The 18,553-nt window shown below is 44.3% G+C and overlaps 2 protein-coding genes across 2 annotated transcripts; both read left to right on the forward strand.

Moving 5' to 3' along the window:
- The first annotated feature begins 12,160 nt into the window (after positions 1-12,160).
- On the forward strand, positions 12,161-14,478 carry LOC117581434 (actin-5C). The gene is made up of 2 exons (XM_034268606.1): positions 12,161-12,294; positions 12,773-14,478. Exon 2 carries the CDS (start codon positions 12,781-12,783, stop codon positions 13,909-13,911), a length of 1,131 nt encoding a protein of 376 aa, XP_034124497.1. The 5' UTR covers positions 12,161-12,294; positions 12,773-12,780; the 3' UTR covers positions 13,912-14,478.
- Positions 14,479-15,939: 1,461 nt separating this feature from the next.
- LOC117581432 (putative fatty acyl-CoA reductase CG5065) lies at positions 15,940-18,282 on the forward strand. Its single transcript, XM_034268604.1, has 8 exons — positions 15,940-16,077; positions 16,142-16,427; positions 16,487-16,723; positions 16,795-16,904; positions 16,969-17,345; positions 17,409-17,479; positions 17,537-17,662; positions 17,723-18,282. The coding sequence occupies exons 1-8, from the start codon at positions 16,023-16,025 to the stop codon at positions 17,943-17,945; spliced, it is 1,485 nt and encodes a 494-aa protein (XP_034124495.1). The 5' UTR covers positions 15,940-16,022; the 3' UTR covers positions 17,946-18,282.
- The last annotated feature ends 271 nt before the right edge of the window (positions 18,283-18,553 follow it).

Here is an 18,553-nt window from a genome sequence, read left to right on the forward strand (position 1 = left end):
GTTTTTGGGATTCATTGTTTTGTATGCTCTTGGGGCTTGGCGACGGAAGCGCCAGCCACGCCCTTGCTGGAACTGTCATAAATTAACACCCAACCCCAACCCCATGGCGGGATGGTCGGAAGGCAGTTGGGGAGGGAGCATTCGACGTCGTCTTAAAGGGATCTTTGAGATTGTTCTGTGAATGCATTTCCACTTAAAGAGTTTTATGAAATATTTATGTATCATTAAAGCCTGGGGGTAATGACAGAGACAAAGACAAAGACAGGGCGGTACTTGAGTTTATCGAAGAAAACGATGGATGGAAGGTCGAGGCCTCTTAAGTTCTTGTATTTCATGAGTTTTCCGGCATAAGTTTTAAAAGAAGATATTGGATGAGGGAAAATACTACTTGCAAATTCATTTGTCTCTGGCGAAAGAATTTTCAATGCTGGAGTCACTCTCTCCCAGTGTGGCTTAGTGGCTTCTTCTTTCTGTTATCTGCTGTGGAAATTCGAATGTAGCCGGAAGGCCCCTAGAATGTTTCAACAATGAGTAGCTACTCTATAAGCATTTCCCCCGATAAAATTGAAAGATTCTGCCCTCGGCTCTGGCTCAGAGCCTTAGCCAGATTAGTCTGTCCAACCACCATAATCATCAGCACCACCAACACATTAATAACAGCTGATACTCGTGGGTTACAGATTCGGTTGCATGTTGCCCCAGGGCAGATCCGGGAAGCCGAACCAGCGCACCCACCCCCGGGCTGGTGGTGGTGGGACGGCCATGACGGGTGCTTGGTTCTCCGTCTGGTGTTTGTTCTCAAGGTTGACCCGCAGGCGACCCTCATTTTGGCAATCGCACAGTCCCATAAACAGATATCCCTCGGAATACCATTTCCCATTCCCATTCCCTGTTTGGGGGTGGTAATTGTAACTGCCAAGAGCCACCCCTATACATACCCTATAGCCCGAACGGGTGAATCATTTCCACTGCTTTGTGCTGCTGCTTAATTTTTAATATGTATTTTCTTTTCATTTTGCCAAAAATTTCGCAGAAAATCAGGGAAGTGGAAACGGTGCACGGCACGTGTCGCTTTCACAAAAATTTGTTGGGAAAATCTACCAAAAACGAAGCAGAATGGCGATGAGTCATGCGCACAAAAATGCTTTAAGATGAATGCATTCAAGCAAATTGCATACCACTTTTGGTTTTTCTTTTCTATTAGTGATTTTGTTGTTGTTTGAAATGCTTGGAAATGGAAATGCAATTCGTTGCGGTCTGTTTCCACAGTCCAAAAAGCGTGCAAAGCGATGCTCAAGAGGCTACCACTAGGAGGTCTTACTCTTACTCTCAAATCATGAGGGGAAATGTTGGAGAAAAGCACAAGCTCTGCACAATTGAATATCGAAAGATTCCCAACGAATTCCCTAAAACAAGTCAAGAAATCATAACAAATTCCCTTTATTGGAACAGACATTAGACAGATCGTGTGCACCCATGGGTCTGACACAACGAAAGCAAACCAACTCCGTTATAATCCACTTGCAGCAGTTGCAGCAGCAAACCCGGTTAACACACACATGCAAATGTTGGATGGGAAAATAAATACGGGTAAGTGGAGTATTGTTTCAGGTCAGGCCTGCAGCAGCAGCAGCAGCAGCAGCAGCGTCGTAAGTAAATTGCGCTGCACATGCAACAAACAAAAATGTGCAACAAAATGCTTAAAATGTAACAAGTACGAGAAAATACATCTGAACTGAATTAATGAAGAAACACGAACTCGGAGCAGTCTTCTTATTGATTTTCTTGGACTAAAAGAGTACTTTGAAGGGGGGTCCAACAATTCCACTGAATGATATTCTTCCGCCAACCTCTCAGCCCATCACTCTGTCTCATGGTTGGTAGCCCTGGGGGAACGGTATCAAAATTTACTTTCGCAAAAATTTGCCTAATAATTGGAAACTCCAAATAAATAAATGCATAAAAAACGTTTTTTGTTGCTGCATGGTTCATTGTGGACATTGGTGCGTTGCGTTCACTGAAATTCTGATTAGCCAGTGAAAGTCTTTCCTCCATTTCTTCCGACTCTCTTTTTGGCCTTAAACCGTTAACCATTTTTGACTTGATCTGGTATTGTCTCGTTGTCCGGTTGCCGTTTTGTATGCAGACAACACTGGCGCCCATTTTGCACTGAAGATCGCCGGATAACGGACAACGGACAACGGTCCGCTATTGGAATGAATGGCGTTACCTAATACACGTGCAGCAATGAACCAAGGGAAGGGAAGGGAAGGTAAGATCACTGATTATGCACTGCTTACCCTCTGGAGTGGAGCACACGCAAAAAGCTAAACATAAAGGTCGTAACAACAATTTGTGTGACTAAATTCGGTGAAAAAAAATCAACTCCCTCCGTATGGGGTACATCTGTTGACAATATGCCAAAGTATCTCAGTGTTGTTTTTGGCTAATTTCCTGATAAACAATGTGTAGTAAAACGGCGGATGCAACGCCTTTTACAGGCACACACACACACGCACAAACACACGCACTCACACAACAGCTGTATCCCAAAAGCTCTCTGGCTTCTGGGGCGGGGGTCACGCCTACGATCAGGTTCGCTTTTGTATCGGTGTTGTATATGGACAACAATTTGAGTTTCCGCTTTTTGCAATGCCCCACATACAGCAGGTATATTTACTTTGACAGAAAGCTTGCAACGCAGAAGTAAGATCAAACAGCTTGACGTTAAATATTTTCGATACATTTGCAAAGGGTATCGAGAGATTCGACCCAGCAGCTAGACTTCCTCTCTTGTTTCGAACGTCGAAAATAGTTTTGTTACATTTTGTCCATAAACAACCATCACTCACACACACGCACACACGAACACGCATGATGCCATTGCATGTACATTTTTGGTACAAAAGCCGATAAAGGCTTCTCAATCGCTTTCGTTGTCTCTATCTCCCTCTGGCATACGCATTCGAACATCGCTCCATTCGAAATGCCAACGGCCAAAAACGGGCAGCGGTGTCGTCGTCATCGTTGACGTCGCAGCCAGCGCAGCTTAAGCGGCGACAGCTCAATGTCAATGGCTCTTCCAAGCTTTTGCTTTAAAGAATGTGTGTATGCGTGTGTGTGCGAAAGCAAACCCGAAAGTAACAACCAAAAACAAATAAATTATTGAAAAATTAAAAAAAATGTGCCAAAAACGTTGACTCTTCTTTGGGTGTATGTTCCTTTTTGCTTGTTTCTTTGGTTTCTTTTTTTGCTTTTATATTACTTTTCTCGAGTTTTGCATTTAAAATTGTATTTTTGCATTAATGGGCAGAGAGGACCTTACAGTCTCTCAATATTGTCGGCGTACAAGAGGTCCTTGACGAAAATACAAAATGTATTACTTTGATAACATTGTACATCGCCCATTTCGTTTGTAGTGACATATGTACATACATACATATGTCCACACATACATACATACAAATGTACATAAATATCTGTATGCGTATGAAATGGTCATGCGATTTTTATAGCATTTGGCTTTGTAACAAAGTTTTATTGAATGATTGAGCAGACATGTGTACATACATATGTACATACATATTTTTTTATCTTGTGAAAGTGAAACGTCCGTAAAAATAGTGTCATATTTACCCGTTGACCGATTATTTCGAACGTTATCTCGTTAACAAATGTCTAATGTGTATGTTTACAGGAGAAGCAGTAAACACAAAAGTTTCATTGAGAACCAAAGAAGAAAAGTGTACATATGTGTAGTATGTCTGCTTCATGACTTTTTATACCCCTGTCGAGTGTATATTGATTTTAAAAAGTCTTTCTTAAGATATTAAAAAAATGTTTCAATGTAAAAGACAACCCATATATATAACTCTGCCGAATGAGAATATCAGTTTAACATCATGGATCCGATTCATTTTCGAGGGTATCAAAATCACGGCCCCCGGGGCTCAATGTGTGCCTCCATTTCCAGACAGATCACCGTTTTTTTCTTGTATCGTACCGTTCCTATGCACTCTGAAGGTTAGTTGAATAGGTACACACAATTCTAGAACAAATTCATAACACGGAGAGAAAGGCAATAGTCTCTTGGGACCTAAGCAATTATGAGTAGGATGCACCATTCAATGTATACTACGTGTACATTTGTATGCTCCTAAGCCGCTGTCCATAGGTGTCACATGCTCAATATTTTTTTCCATGCCAGCTTCTTCCGTTGCTGGGGAAACAAATGAGTTCGTTCTCTTTTTGTTGCTGCTATGCTCCCGCTCGCTCTGTTGATGATGGCTGCTGCTGGCCGCTGTTTTTGGAGCGCGGCTCAAGCTCTGCTTCTGTTTTCTCATTTCTTTCCCATTGCTTTTGCTATTTTAGCAATTTCAAACGTAACTGCTGCTGCTGGTGCTCACTCCGACAGCGACTTGTTTGTTCTTCTGTTGTTCGTTCTCTCGCCCAAGCAACGGTTTTTGCTGTTGCTGCTGATGATGATCAGACACTAGCAGCATCTCGCTCGCACTTGCTTGCGGCCTTATGAACGCCAAACGGGTCTCCCCATCTCAATTATTTATAATTTTTTCGTCAGTTTGGCTTACATTTTGTCGCTGTTTACCGTTCAACTCGTTTAGCTTTTTCTATTGTTAAGCAAAACGAAAACAAAAACCAACGGGCTCGACTTTTGTGTATTTTAGATGACGACGTTAGTGTTTCTCCGGTATTTCTTTCTGCTTGTTCGTAGTAATATTTATTGTGGTATTTGTTGTACATTACGTTTTCAGTCGATGATTCATTTAAAAAACATGGGAATTGAATCTGAGCTGGCCGGACCGGGCGCTCTGTCTCGCTCCCACGCCGATAGCTGTCGCGTCATGTCGACCCCGAAGGTTTTGGCGCTCGTTCACTCTCTTTAACCCTGCATCCAACGCTCTCCTGTGCACATATGCATGTGTGTTTGAGTGTGTTTGTGTGGGTTGCATTCGAAGTCGTGTGTACGATGACTCATCCGTTGACCCATGGAGCCTAAGCTATCACTAAATTCCAAGATCTTCGCACAAATCTGTCGATTTCCACTTGAGCGTGACTATCATTATTGTTGTGTTATTGTCTTATCGACACGTACTATACTAATACTACTACTAGAATACGTTTCGTATTTATTTTCGGGTTCCATAATACTTATCAGAAATGTAATAACCACATACCCATAAACATGTACATATTTCATTATAATTTATAGGCTGTTGGGCAACAGTAATGTCCATATGAAGTGCAGGGAGGAGGATGTGGAGTAATGGAGATAATAACACCCAGCACAAGTAATGTGGGTTTTGAAGGACCAATTCAAGGGACCAAATTATAACTGAAAGGATTCAAAACTCGTTAAAATTCAGACTCTGGTCTAAACGAAACAACTGACTAGCCTTTGACGAACTTTCTGTCATTTTCACACTCTGAAAGGCCTCGCCCTCCCACATGCGGGCTGGCTATCGCATTGTCACAATCTCTGGCCATAAGTACATTCTCCAGCATTATGTGGAGAACATAACCCAACCCGCTTCGCTTTGGGAGGCCTCACGCAATGCTTTCCGCTTTGTACCCGGTAAAATCTGGATATGTCTGGGAGTATCTCTGTGTCCGAATCTGGGTGTGTCCTGGCCTGTCCCGCTTCTGTTGCACGCTGCTCTGGTGCCATCCTACCCCTCCCCTACCACACCCAGAAATGTGCGACAGCTCACGTGTGTGCGCTTTTCAATTTGTGTAATTACGGGCGACGTCGACGGCACTGGGCATGAAAATGCTGCAAGAAATGGCATCTTTATTTGAATTTTCCATTGTCTGTCCGTTTAATTGACGTGGCTCACACGCAGGGACGGTGGCAGGGGGAGGGGAGAGACCCAGCTGATGGCAATCGACCGCATCGGGCCAACCCTATAGGGTTCCGGAAAAAACCAAATCGACCATGGGATACCTTACTCAGTCTTATCGGAATCCAAACAGAACTCTCATATTCAGGGCTACACTCACACATGCATTGCTTTCGCAAATTGAATATACCCATGTGACCTGCGAGGTAACGGTAAACATCATCACCCCCGGCATCACCTGGAATGAAGTGGAATAGGAATGGCAATGGTAATGGGTACGGCAATAGGGCATGTGTGTGTGTGTTAGCTGTAGGCGCACTTATTCTCTCTCTGTTGCATACCTAGGTACTGTATGTACACGGTACAAATGTTTTCCCAATGATACACAGACCCACACGTAGACAGGTATACTTATAGAGAAATGTTCATTATAAACCTCTTTTAGGTTTGCAACCCACATTCTTGTGGCTAGCTGCATCCACAGTGAAGATTAGCTGAGAGTTCTCCAGCTTTGGATGCCCAACAAAGACACGATCAATGGGTTATCCAGGGCGTAAACACTGTATAATATTGCAAGCTCTCTCTCTCTCTCTTCCTTTCATCATGCAAATATGTTGCTATAACCTTATAAATGAATCGTGAAGTTACCAGCGGCAGTGACCTCTGGATTACCCTGTTGGTAAAACATCCTCATTTACATAATTAATTTACACTCTAATGAGTGAAACCTAATAAAATCGATGTATGTACAAGGTGAAACTTCAGCGTGGCAAGGGTATCAATCCATCGTTATGTGTCCACCCAAGAGCTAAGACAAGAGCAGGGCTTTGCTACTGCTGCTGCTGTTGCTACAGTTTCAAAGACGGATTACCAGTCACTGCTGCTGCTGCTCAGTAGACCGACCGACCTCGCACTCCCACCCACGTACAATTTTTGCTACTTTTTGCCCACATTTCTTCCAATGCCAGCCGAAGCGCTAATCAGATGCGATGCCGATGCCAGCAGCAGCAGCAACAACAAATGCAACAGTAGAGAAAACAACAACTACAACAACGCGTCTCGCCTAAGCTGGCGCCGCCATAAACAAGACAAGACGTGCAAAAAGAAGCAAGAAAAAAAGAGCCTAGAGTCAGAGAGGCGGCGGCGGTAAAGGTGTCGGCAGAGAGCCGCCGTCTAAGCGTCTGGTCTGTTGTCTGTCTCTCGCACACTTACACATCTTTTACAATTTCTGTTGCACCTTACAGCTTGGGTTAGATTCTGCTCCTGTGCCCATACCTTTCGCACACCATTCAACCAAATCCAGCACTCCATCAATTTATATATGTACATATGTGTGTGTGTGTTTAACGTCTGGCCGGCAAACTAAATGAATGACTCAATGATTTTTTGTCACCCTGCCCAGACAACCTTTTTATTGAGCAATATTAAAAGGGATTTCGTTGAGAATACATCACACCCACTTTTTACTGTTTACATTATTACTCATCGTTCTTATGGGAGTTTGTCATCCAGGCATAGAATGGACAGACAAAGACAGAAGGTACAACTTTTCTATTCAAAGCGTTCTCTTCCCTCATAACAACATATATACATACATATCTTTTGAGTAGAGAGAGTACGAAGAGAGCACGTCGGATCGCAAAAAAAAAAGAAAATATTTTGGAGTGGGGACACGCACACCGTTAACCGAACGTTGCCATTGCAATGTTCACAGTGCGAGTGAAAGCACACGTCAAAACAAATAAAATAATAATAATTATTATTAATTTTTTTCACTTTCCCGCAGATGCTCCTACCACAAAACTCATCTTTGCAGCTCCTCGTTGCGATCATGGCGCATCTTCTCCTGTGCAGCCAAAATATTTGCGCAACGTAAAGTGCAATTAACAGAGCAATTAGCAATGGAATTCAACAATTTAGCATTATCATATTCGTGCTGATATTTATGGCATATCATATCGAATATGTACAAAGTAAAGTTCAGAAGAAATACACAATTTATTTCTATAAATTTTATCCTTGACTGGAGACCGAGTATGTACGCGTATTTTCCAAACGATTTTTTGCCTCGCGGGTTAAGAAAAATAACTGTCCATGGCCTTGCCTCATGTGCTTATCTCCCTCTCGCATCTGTCGACGCCAACGCACTCACGATCCACAACAATGTCTGGCACTCTCGCGCTGTCTAAGCGCACGCAAACTAATTAAGACAACAAATAATGATTATCTCTCCTCCACCATCCCATGGCCAATTGTGATGCAAAGCCAAAATAGCCAAAAACAAAAAAAAACCAAAACAAACAACAAATGTTGGAGTGAAAATGTTTTTGCAAACTCCAAAACCTGACCAAACGTGGTTGCAGTGGCCCCGGCCATGCGTGTATGTTAATGGTGCAATACAAATACGCAAGAAATGGAGAGAAAAACAATTTAATTGCGAAAAATGAACGAAAATTTTCACATTTCAATGACCTTGACAATGGCGCTCTGCTTTGGCCCAGGCCAGACAGCATTAGCTGCAAAGCTGCTGTCAGTTTAAGTTCCGATGAAACCAAGCAGCAGATAATTTTTAGAAAAGGACATGTACAGTATACAATGTACTGCAGTCTTATAAAAGTTAAAATTTCGCATATTAAAATATTTACATAATTTCTGGAAACTGCAGCTTATGCTTCGTTTAGCCAGTACTTAATATAAGCTAGCTTTTAGGAGAGAGGAGGGTAAAGTAGCTGTAGTTGATGTCTCCACAACGGGTTGATGGGCGTTTGTGCATGTGTGTGTAGAAAACGTGACGAGTTACGTACTTTTGGAGAAAGGTCGTTGATCATGGCTACAATGTGTGTGCATAGCGGTTTCAAAGTCAACAACGACGCTGTTTTTGGCAAATTTAAGTATTTCTAGTTTTAATAAAAAGCCAATTATTTATGCACATATACATGCATATGTTTGGATTGACAATAAATTATAGCCCCTCTCTAGCTGAACAGCACTTTGCATTCCCCGGCATAACCACACAATGACAAGGTTAGCGGCCAGGGGGAATTCGCTTCCAATTCCTCGCCTAATTGAGAAATCGCACATGCTAGATATGGATGTTCTTTTTCAGTTTTCAGCGATTTTCTAACCAGTTTGAGTTCCACTTTGCTTGTGGCAGTCTGGAATGGAATGATTTGTGGGTCCAGTTGCTCGACCGATTCATCCGACCAGACCGTTAGAGCCGCTGCTTTTACGCTGCTAACTTCTCTCGTTGTACAAGAACAACAAGTAGAACTCGAACGACAACTCAAACTCGAGAGAAAATGAGAATCGAGTGGAATTTTGGAATATGCTGACGTCTGCGAATAAGTCCATGAGAATCAACTCCGATTTCGGTATTTACCTTGGAAAACTGCCATGCAATTTGGTGATTTTTTTCATTTGTTTAAATGGAATTGTTGCAATGATTTCAATTTCTTCCAAAAAAAAAAAAAAAAAAACGACAACAAACCCAAAAGTGGCTGCGGACAAGCATAGAGCGAGATGGTGATAAAGAGAGAGGGTGCTGCCAAGTCGGGCTGTGGCTGGGAGCGACGTCACCGCCGCAGTTGGTGCCACTCCTTTGACCAGTTGCCCAAACATTGACACTGTTGTGTGTGTGTGTGTGTGTGTCGTTTTCGTTTTATGCTTATTCGAGAGAGGGAGGCGCAGTGTGTGTCCCTCTCCATCACACGCCTGCTTGTTCGCTTATCGCTCAGCATGTTCTGTTCAGTTCTTTCTGTCTTTCCTTTTGTGCGTCACTTTGGCTCGAAATAGTACATTGTTTAACCACAGATTAGTCAAAGAATAACAAATAAATAAAATAACAGAAGTTCCCCCTACCAACAACAAAATGCTATGCTTATTTATGTGCTTATTGCCATGTGTGAGCAATATATGTTTAGAGTGTGTTTGCCGTTACAAAAGCAGCTCTCTCGTACAGAAACGCACGGAGATGCTGCTACTCTTTCACTTTTTTTAAAGATGGGTAAAGGGGTTAAATTCTGATTAATTGGCCGCAAATTTTTGTCTGATGGTTTTGAAATTTTAATAATATTTGCATGCTGTTGATAAACATTCTGCTCTTAAAAAGCTTGGGAGAGCCGGCCTCAGCCAGCGGCTTATCAAGCTCAGAGCTTGAGGCAAAAATAACATCAACGCCTTTGGGCAGCAGACCGCAGGCTAGAGCGAGAGAGCAGCATTCGGCTGTGTTTGCGAGTGTGTGCTGTTACTCTCTCTTCATCTCTGTTGCGCAAACGCGCTGTTTTCGCTTTAGAGTGCCAGAAGAGGCAGCTGAGCGCTGCTGGCGCCGTTATTGCCGAAACCGGCTTGCGACTCTCGTACTGAATTTTTGAATGCACTTATGAATACCCTACAAAAAGTCGAAATTTTATGTAAAACCTATAGAAATCAAGGATACATACATACGTAATGTAAAGTAAGAGTTCAGAAACATTGCGCAGATTTTAGCTTTCCTTTACAAATATTCTGCAGCTTTGGAAATTGTGAACAATTTGTTTATCTGGTAGAATCGATTCATAAAAACAAAGCGCCTTAATAAAGGTTTAATTAAACCGATTTCATGATTTAAATTCCATTTTAATGAATTGAACGATAAGAAATGAGTATTGGGCGGTCATGAGTAACTGCCTGAGTCATAAGAAAGAATTTTTCAGATACGCATTGACCGATGCAAGCGGGTTTAAAACAAGTCCAAAAACAAAGTGAACGAACCCCTCGCCAGCCACACGCATATCGTACACACACACACACACGCGCAAGTGAACAGGCACACACCCATGTGCGCTCGCTCAGCAGCGCAGCGCGTCTTTTGAGCGTTGAAATTCTCTTGAAAATCGACTGGCGAACAATTCATACCCATATATGGTAAGCTTGGCTGCAGCATGGAGAAAAGTCGCTGATAAGGTGTTTCTGGAAAGCTGGCTTTATAAAACGGCAAGCAACGACCAGTTTTCATATCATTACAGTTTGAGTTCTTGTGCTGTGTGGATATTCCCAACCGACACAACACCGCTCTCCAATCAGCCAGCAGTCGTCTACGCAAAAGACACTCAACCGAAAGACTTAATTTATATTAATTTAATTAATTTTAAACAAAACAGACCAAATGTAAGTATACGAAAAAGTCCGAGAATCCGTCCCCCACCCCCTTTGAAGAGCTACCAGCGCAAAGAAACGAAACGCCTTCCAAACCGTGTGACAAAAACTAAAAATAAAAAAACAGTGCACATGTTTTTTGTTTGATAACTAAATTTTTTTGTGTGATAAGTGTGAAAAGTGATGCAAAAGGTTGGTCGAGAAATTCGCAACTGAAAATGTCTTTCCCAAAAGTTTGGCGGAAGGTCGACACTGAGAATGTCATTCCAGAATATGAGTTTTCTAGAAAAAACCCTTAATGACAGATGTCATTTCAACAGTCATTCAAATTTGAATGGCCAACGTCTTAGCTGAGAATATCCCTCTACAAACTACTACAGTATTCGCAATTCTAATGCAACATACATAGATACATATGTAGATAGATGTGAAATTTATCTATAGACGACTGGGCGTGTCACGCTCCATTTAACGATTTCACCCAAATGGGCAAAAGAAGTAGACCAAAAGCTTTGGTGACAGTTTCGTTTTTTGACATTTGAAATTCAATTCGCACACCGCTTTCTTTTTCCCACGCCCAAAATTAACTTTCCCTGAAAGCAAGATTCGCAAAATAATTGCTAGACGTCGTTCATTGTAGCCCACGCAGACACCTCAATAAAGATCTGTAGCAGATCACACTTGTTTGAGCCTCCATGCTATAGAACTGCCTTGTTGAGCCTGTGACGTAGGCAGATCGTAATCCATAAATGTTTGTAGCGTTTGTAGGCGGCCAGAAATAGTAACAGAATCGCGTCATTAATGTTATTTGGAAAGACTTGATCGGCTGGGCTCTAAAATGCCGGCTTCAATAAATACATACATACACACACACCATAAGTCTACGTCGCTGTCGCCGTTGCTGTGCAAAAATGGTGAAAACCTTCGGCGTCAGTCTCGAGAGCATGCGAGTGTGTGTGAGAGCGAAAGCGAGCCGCCGAGCGAACAACGACTTGAAACATGACCATATATGGTCACAAAAGTTGGCTTCGAAGACTCGACTCGTTCGCTCTCTGTTGCACGCGTGCGCTTGCAGCCGCTCGAAATGTGCAGGCGAGAGCGAATCGGAACACACACACACACACCCGCGAGACAGATATCTCGCAAGCCGACTCTGCCAGCCAGGCACCGAATTGCCGCTGCAGCAGCTCGGTCTGTTCATTCCTCTTTCGACGGTCTAACGGTGCGGTAGCAAATTTTCGAAATCAGTCGAGTGGTTCGAAGCATTAGTTTTTCCCTTTAAAATCGTTTTAGAAACAAAAAGGTAAATCAAGTGGCTTAAAAATTCAAACTCATTTTGAATGAAAATTGTACTGCACTGAAAGTTGTACGCGAATGTGGTGGTCAAAAGCTTTGGCACAACACAAGCACATCAGTTTCTTAATTTTTTTGTTTTTTCTGTGAAGTTTACCAGTTACTTTTGGGTTTGCAATAAAAAGAATATTCTCGTGATACCTCAATTGTGCTCTGCCGGTTTTCATAGAAAATTCTTCTTGCTCTCTTTCTGTGTTCTTCTTTTGCGGCCGCCATTTTACAGCGCCTTTGCCGCATACAAACACACACACACACACAGGCAGAGAAACACGCTCCTTCGCACCGGCATTCAAGTGCCTTGTGTCTTGGCTGTTCTTTCTTTCGGGGTGGGGCCCTGAGCCTCTTGTTCGCAATTCACCCTGTTCCCCATTCCTCTCTCGCGACTGTTTAACCGGAACTAATTTTTTCCCTTTTGTATATCCTTGCAGCTTACAATATGTGTGACGAAGAAGTTGCTGCTCTCGTTGTCGACAATGGCTCCGGCATGTGCAAGGCCGGTTTCGCTGGAGATGATGCACCCCGCGCCGTGTTCCCATCGATCGTCGGCCGCCCACGTCACCAGGGTGTCATGGTTGGCATGGGACAGAAGGACTCATATGTGGGTGATGAGGCCCAGAGCAAGCGTGGTATCCTCACTCTGAAGTACCCCATCGAGCATGGAATCGTGACAAACTGGGATGATATGGAGAAGATCTGGCATCACACCTTCTACAACGAGCTGCGCGTTGCCCCCGAGGAGCACCCCGTTCTGCTGACCGAGGCCCCTCTTAACCCCAAGGCTAACCGTGAGAAGATGACTCAGATCATGTTCGAGACATTCAACACACCCGCCATGTATGTGGCCATCCAGGCTGTTCTGTCCCTGTACGCCTCCGGCCGTACCACCGGTATCGTCTTGGATTCTGGTGATGGTGTCTCTCACACCGTCCCCATTTATGAGGGCTATGCTCTGCCTCACGCCATTCTGCGTCTGGATTTGGCCGGTCGCGATCTGACTGACTACCTGATGAAGATTCTCACTGAGCGTGGCTACTCATTCACCACCACAGCCGAGCGTGAGATCGTTCGCGACATCAAGGAGAAGCTGTGCTACGTCGCTTTGGACTTCGAGCAGGAGATGGCCACCGCTGCCTCCAGCTCTTCATTGGAGAAGTCTTACGAGCTTCCCGACGGACAGGTCATCACTATTGGCAATGAGCGTTTCCGTTGCCCCGAGGCCCTGTTCCAGCCCTCATTCTTGGGAATGGAGGCGTGCGGCATCCATGAGACCACCTACAACTCGATCATGAAGTGCGACGTCGATATCCGTAAGGACCTGTACGCCAACACCGTCCTGTCCGGTGGCACCACCATGTACCCTGGCATCGCCGATCGCATGCAGAAGGAGATCACTGCCCTGGCCCCATCCACCATGAAGATCAAGATCATTGCTCCCCCAGAGCGCAAGTACTCCGTCTGGATCGGTGGCTCCATTCTGGCCTCGCTGTCGACCTTCCAGCAGATGTGGATCTCCAAGCAGGAATACGACGAGTCCGGCCCATCCATTGTGCACCGCAAGTGCTTCTAAGTCTGTCGGTGGACGACTCGAATTTGGGCGTAAGAGAGGAAGAGGATGACGGCGACGCAGGAGGAAGCAGAGAAGAGTGCGAGTAGTGTCGGCAGTTTAATTGACGTGTCGAAGGAGTTCAGCACAACAAGAAGACAAGACCATCATTCAAGCCGGCTCCAACGCCCACACACTTGCGGAGAGAATGCTCATCCCTTGTGTGTGGGTGGGGGGAGACGGCTCCGTGTTGTGTTCTAGCATTAATTAATTTATTCCACATGAGATATGATATAATATGTATTTTTGTTTTTTTTTTTTAATATCCCTAATATAACAAAAACAACTGAGATGACAACTAGAACATCATTATCTGCCATTCCACGGACAGAGCACGCACACACACTCACACAAATGCACCCACACTCGAATACCGACACACCATACTCACTCGCACTTCCCTTGCACTCACACACACCACACACAAGAGTGCGTGGAACCATAAGAACATTCAACATCATCCAGAAAAACCATTCTATTTCCCCAAAGCAAAAAAACAACTCAAAAACAAAAATGAAAGCAAAACACAAACAACACACTAGCGTTTTGTAAAATTAAAAAGCAACCTTATGTATTATTTTTTAATTATGATGTAATTATAAAAACAAGTGAAACAAAAATATGAAAACGAAAGAAAATCAAGCTCGTCTTCTCTTCTGCCTCTCCCCGTCTTCAATACCTGCTCTCGCACTCTTCTCTGCTCCTGTTCCTGCTATGCTTGCGCTCTCTGCTTGTCCACCCGCTCTCGTACTGGCTGTCTTTCGCCGGCCGGCAAGCCGCTCGCTCCAAAACTCATACCCCCATACTCGTACGTGCACACATATGTATGTACGTCTTATATGCATACACATGAATGTGGATGCAATCAGTAGTTGCTGGTTTGGCGTCGACTGCAAAAGAGTTTTTTTTCGCATACCCCATACATACATACATACGACATGAAATACATGTGTATTTTTTTTATTTGTATACTTTTCTAATTGCATGCGTATCGAATGATAAGTTTACGCCTGAAAATGTTAATTAAATTGTGAAAATGCAACTAAAAACACACAACCAAAACTATCACGAACTCTTGAAATATTAACAACCATATTCATGGTTGGGGAATGCCGTTGGAAATGATCGAAGGGTGGTTATAATAGGGGTTCAGTGACCTTAGGTTCAAAACTGATGCTGTGGATTGTATTAAAACCAGCTTAACAGCTGTTAGAACACTTTAACAGACGCCTGTTGCCGGCCGTATCGCGTATTTAAACAAAAAAACACTCACACACGATGTTAATGACTTACAAGAGAGTGGACCCCTCATCGATGTCGCTGCGATTAAAGTGCCGTTTTAAATGTTAGAAACTATACAAAGAGCAGCTTAGCAGCTGTTTGTATAGTTTTGGATCGAAATTGATTAAGATTGAAACACGTGCAGGCGGAGTGCATGCAGAGAGAAACGACAAGGAGCACCCAAACACGCACACAAATAAAACGCACACAGTTAGGACTTGGGCACACTGCCTGCTTTTGAAAAGAGCGCGTGAAACGGTAAAAATTCTCTTGCGGCGCTTTCTTCTTTTGATTCTAATTTTATTTGTTTTTTCGGTTTTTGCGGTTCAACGTTTCCATTTTGTTATTGGTTCTCGAACAGTTGCCGGAAATTTGTTCTAGAATGCGTTCTGCGGTGAGAAAAGCACGAAAATCACTGAAATAAGAGCTACAGTGAAATATTCAATCGATTTACAGAGATGTCCGCCAAGAATAGAGGCTTCAGGCGCCCGACACCTGTAGATACGAAAGTGTGAGTGTGTCCAAAAGATACCTAGGATCAGTTACAAATGTTAAGCCACGATCCTGGTCCCTTTTATAATGTATCCACTGTCTCAGCGACAACAATGTAAATACGCTTGGCTAGGCCCTGAATATTCATGCGACCTCGGGACGACGGGGGTCGGCACTGTGCGGTTCCCGATTTAAATATGCCCGGAACTGGGATCGGGAACGGGCCGGCCGGGCAGGGCCGTACTTCTGGCACGGCCTCGATCCAGAACGATTTGGGACAGCGATCCGCGCGGTGCCATACGATGTCTATTGCAGCGGCCTTCAAGGATCACGAAATCTTCGTAACCGGCGCCTCGGGTGGGTATTGATTTGCCATTTGATATTGAAACACTCAAAAAACGATGGACACGGACACCCGCAGGTTTCGTTGGAAAGGCTCTCATCGAGAAGCTGTTGCGATCATGCCCCAGCCTGAAGAGAATCTACGTTCTGATGCGTCCCAAGAAGGGGCACAGCATCGAGGAGCGCCTGCAGCTGCAGGGGGAGACAAAGTTGTATGACCGCCTGCGCAGGGAGCAGCCGGATGCGTGGTCCAAGCTTGTGCCCATTGCCGGGGACGTGGAGCAGCTGGGCCTGGGCATTTGTGCGGCGGATCTGGAACGGCTGCGCAATGTGACCATTGTCTATCACTCGGCGGCCAGTGTACGGTAAGACGGGATGTCATCTGCTGCTGCTGCCAATCATTGTCTCGTTTGCTTCTTGCTAGCTTCGATGATCCGCTGCGATCTGCCATCCTAATGAACACCCGGGGCACCCATGAGCTGGTCAAACTGGCCCTGGCCTGGAAGAAGTTGCGTGCCTTTGTCCACGTGTCCACCACGTACTCGAATCCGAGTGTGCTGGAGGTGGAGGAGCGCATCTATCCACCGCTCGCCGATTGGCGTACCACTATCAAGCTGGCGGAGACCTACGACGAGGAGACCCTCAACATATTCAACCTCAAGTGAGTGGCCAAGCAGCAGGATCCATCTATATATCTTTAATTCGTATAATTGGTGGTGTATCCATTGGCAGATATGGCAACTTTCAGCCCAATTCGTACACCTTCACAAAGAGTCTGGCCGAGCACGTGGTGAACGAGTACAAGGATCAGCTGCCCATCTTCATATTCAGGCCATCTATCGGTAATCACTCATCCCGCCCATGGGTCTCGCTCTGTACTTTATTCCCTCTGTATTCCCCCCACAGTGGTGTCCACCATTGAGGAGCCTGTGCCTGGTTGGGCGGATAACTTTAACGGTCCCACCGGCCTGCTGGTTGCCTGCGGCGTGGGCATCTTGCGCTCCCAGAACTGCGATCCCAACATCGTTTCCGACTTCGTGCCCGCCGATGTGGTGGCACGCGGCCTGATCCTGGCCGCGTACAAGTTCCTGGTCGAGCCAGAGGCAAGGGCCAAGGACAAGCCGCTCTATGTGGTCAACTGCGCCACGGCCAATATCTCGACCATCACCATGGGCGAGGTCATCGAGATTGGCAAGACCTACATCCGTGAGAATCCCTTTGAGAAGACGCTCTGGCTGCCCGGCGGCAGCATGACCTTGTGTCCGGTTCTACATTTCATACGGGTAAGTGCTGCAGCGCGGAGCATTCATAATGATTTGGATTACTCTTCCGTTTATGGATTATAGTTCTGCACCATGCACCTGCTGATGGCTGTTGTGGTGGACACTCTGCTGCGGCTGTACAACGAGAAGCCTTTGTAAGTTAAATGCCACCCACCAGAGACCCAGGATTCTCATGTCCAATCCATTTGCAGCCTCATGAAGCTGCAGCGACGCATTTTTGCTGCCTTCAGTGCGCTGCAGGTGTTTGCCGCCACCGAGTGGCACTTTCAGAATCAGAATTTTCGTGCCCTGCACAATCTGGTGCCTGAGAAGGAAATGTAAGTTAGCTTTCAAGTCGAGTCTGTGGTCATCCTGTTCATCTTTTCCCCTCTTTGCAGGGATTGTTTTGGATTTATGCAACATGCAAATATCGATTATGTGGAGTTCTTTCAGCACGCCATTCGTGGCGCCAAGGAGTTTCTGCTGCACGAAAGCCCCATAAGCAGCAAGAGTGCCCGTTTTCGCATGAAGATCTTCTATGTGCTGGACTATCTCTGCCGGGCCATTGTCTATAGCTTCTTGCTCCGCCTCATCTACCGATTTGTTGTGAGCCTTTGGTAGGCTCTGCCACACACACTACCAGCTGTTTTTTTTTTTTTTTTTTACTTTCTTTCTCCGCTTAGCACCTCCCTCCTCCGTAGTAGGAGTCAATTTTACAGAAAATATTTAAATACAGTACTGGTAAATGGCATTTTTCAAATTTAAACCGTCTTATTGCAACTATCTGGCAATTATAGCGTGCTGGCGCCATCTAGTGCATTTTGTGCATACCACGATAGTAACATAAATGTTCCTCAACATGGGCACGGAATAAGGCAACATTTAGTACGCTTGGAGGGATGAATATCCTCGAATTGAGGAAATTTTGGATATCTTTGGCACCAATCAAAGCAAAAACAAATCAATCTGTGTTGGTAAACCGTATCAAAAAAATTTTGCAGATTATATATTTAATAATAATAATACATTTACATACTGAAAAAAAAAGGTTCCAGAAGAGGTGATTTAAATACAAAAATTCAAATACAAATTGGCAAAATATAAGGTCATAAGGTGTATACAATCCAATAAAAATGAATATTTATAATAAGCAAAATTGATTTTCCAATGGGATTAAAATATTTTTTCAGTGACGAAAGCCTTTGCAAGCTAGTAATATCAAATAGAAC

The sequence above is a fragment of the Drosophila guanche genome, unplaced genomic scaffold (assembly GCF_900245975.1).
Source record: "Drosophila guanche unplaced genomic scaffold, DGUA_6, whole genome shotgun sequence".
Lineage (NCBI taxonomy): Eukaryota > Metazoa > Arthropoda > Insecta > Diptera > Drosophilidae > Drosophila > Drosophila guanche.

Bases quoted from the DNA above. Each gene is read 5' to 3' on its own strand.
- LOC117581432 (XM_034268604.1), top strand. From the start codon at position 16,023: ATGTCTATTGCAGCGGCCTTCAAGGATCACGAAATCTTCGTAACCGGC. The intron at 16,428-16,486 runs GTAAGACGGGAT...GCTTCTTGCTAG, and splicing joins CACTCGGCGGCCAGTGTACG to CTTCGATGATCCGCTGCGAT. The intron at 16,724-16,794 runs GTGAGTGGCCAA...ATCCATTGGCAG, and splicing joins CTCAACATATTCAACCTCAA to ATATGGCAACTTTCAGCCCA.
- LOC117581434 (XM_034268606.1), top strand. From the start codon at position 12,781: ATGTGTGACGAAGAAGTTGCTGCTCTCGTTGTCGACAATGGCTCCGGC.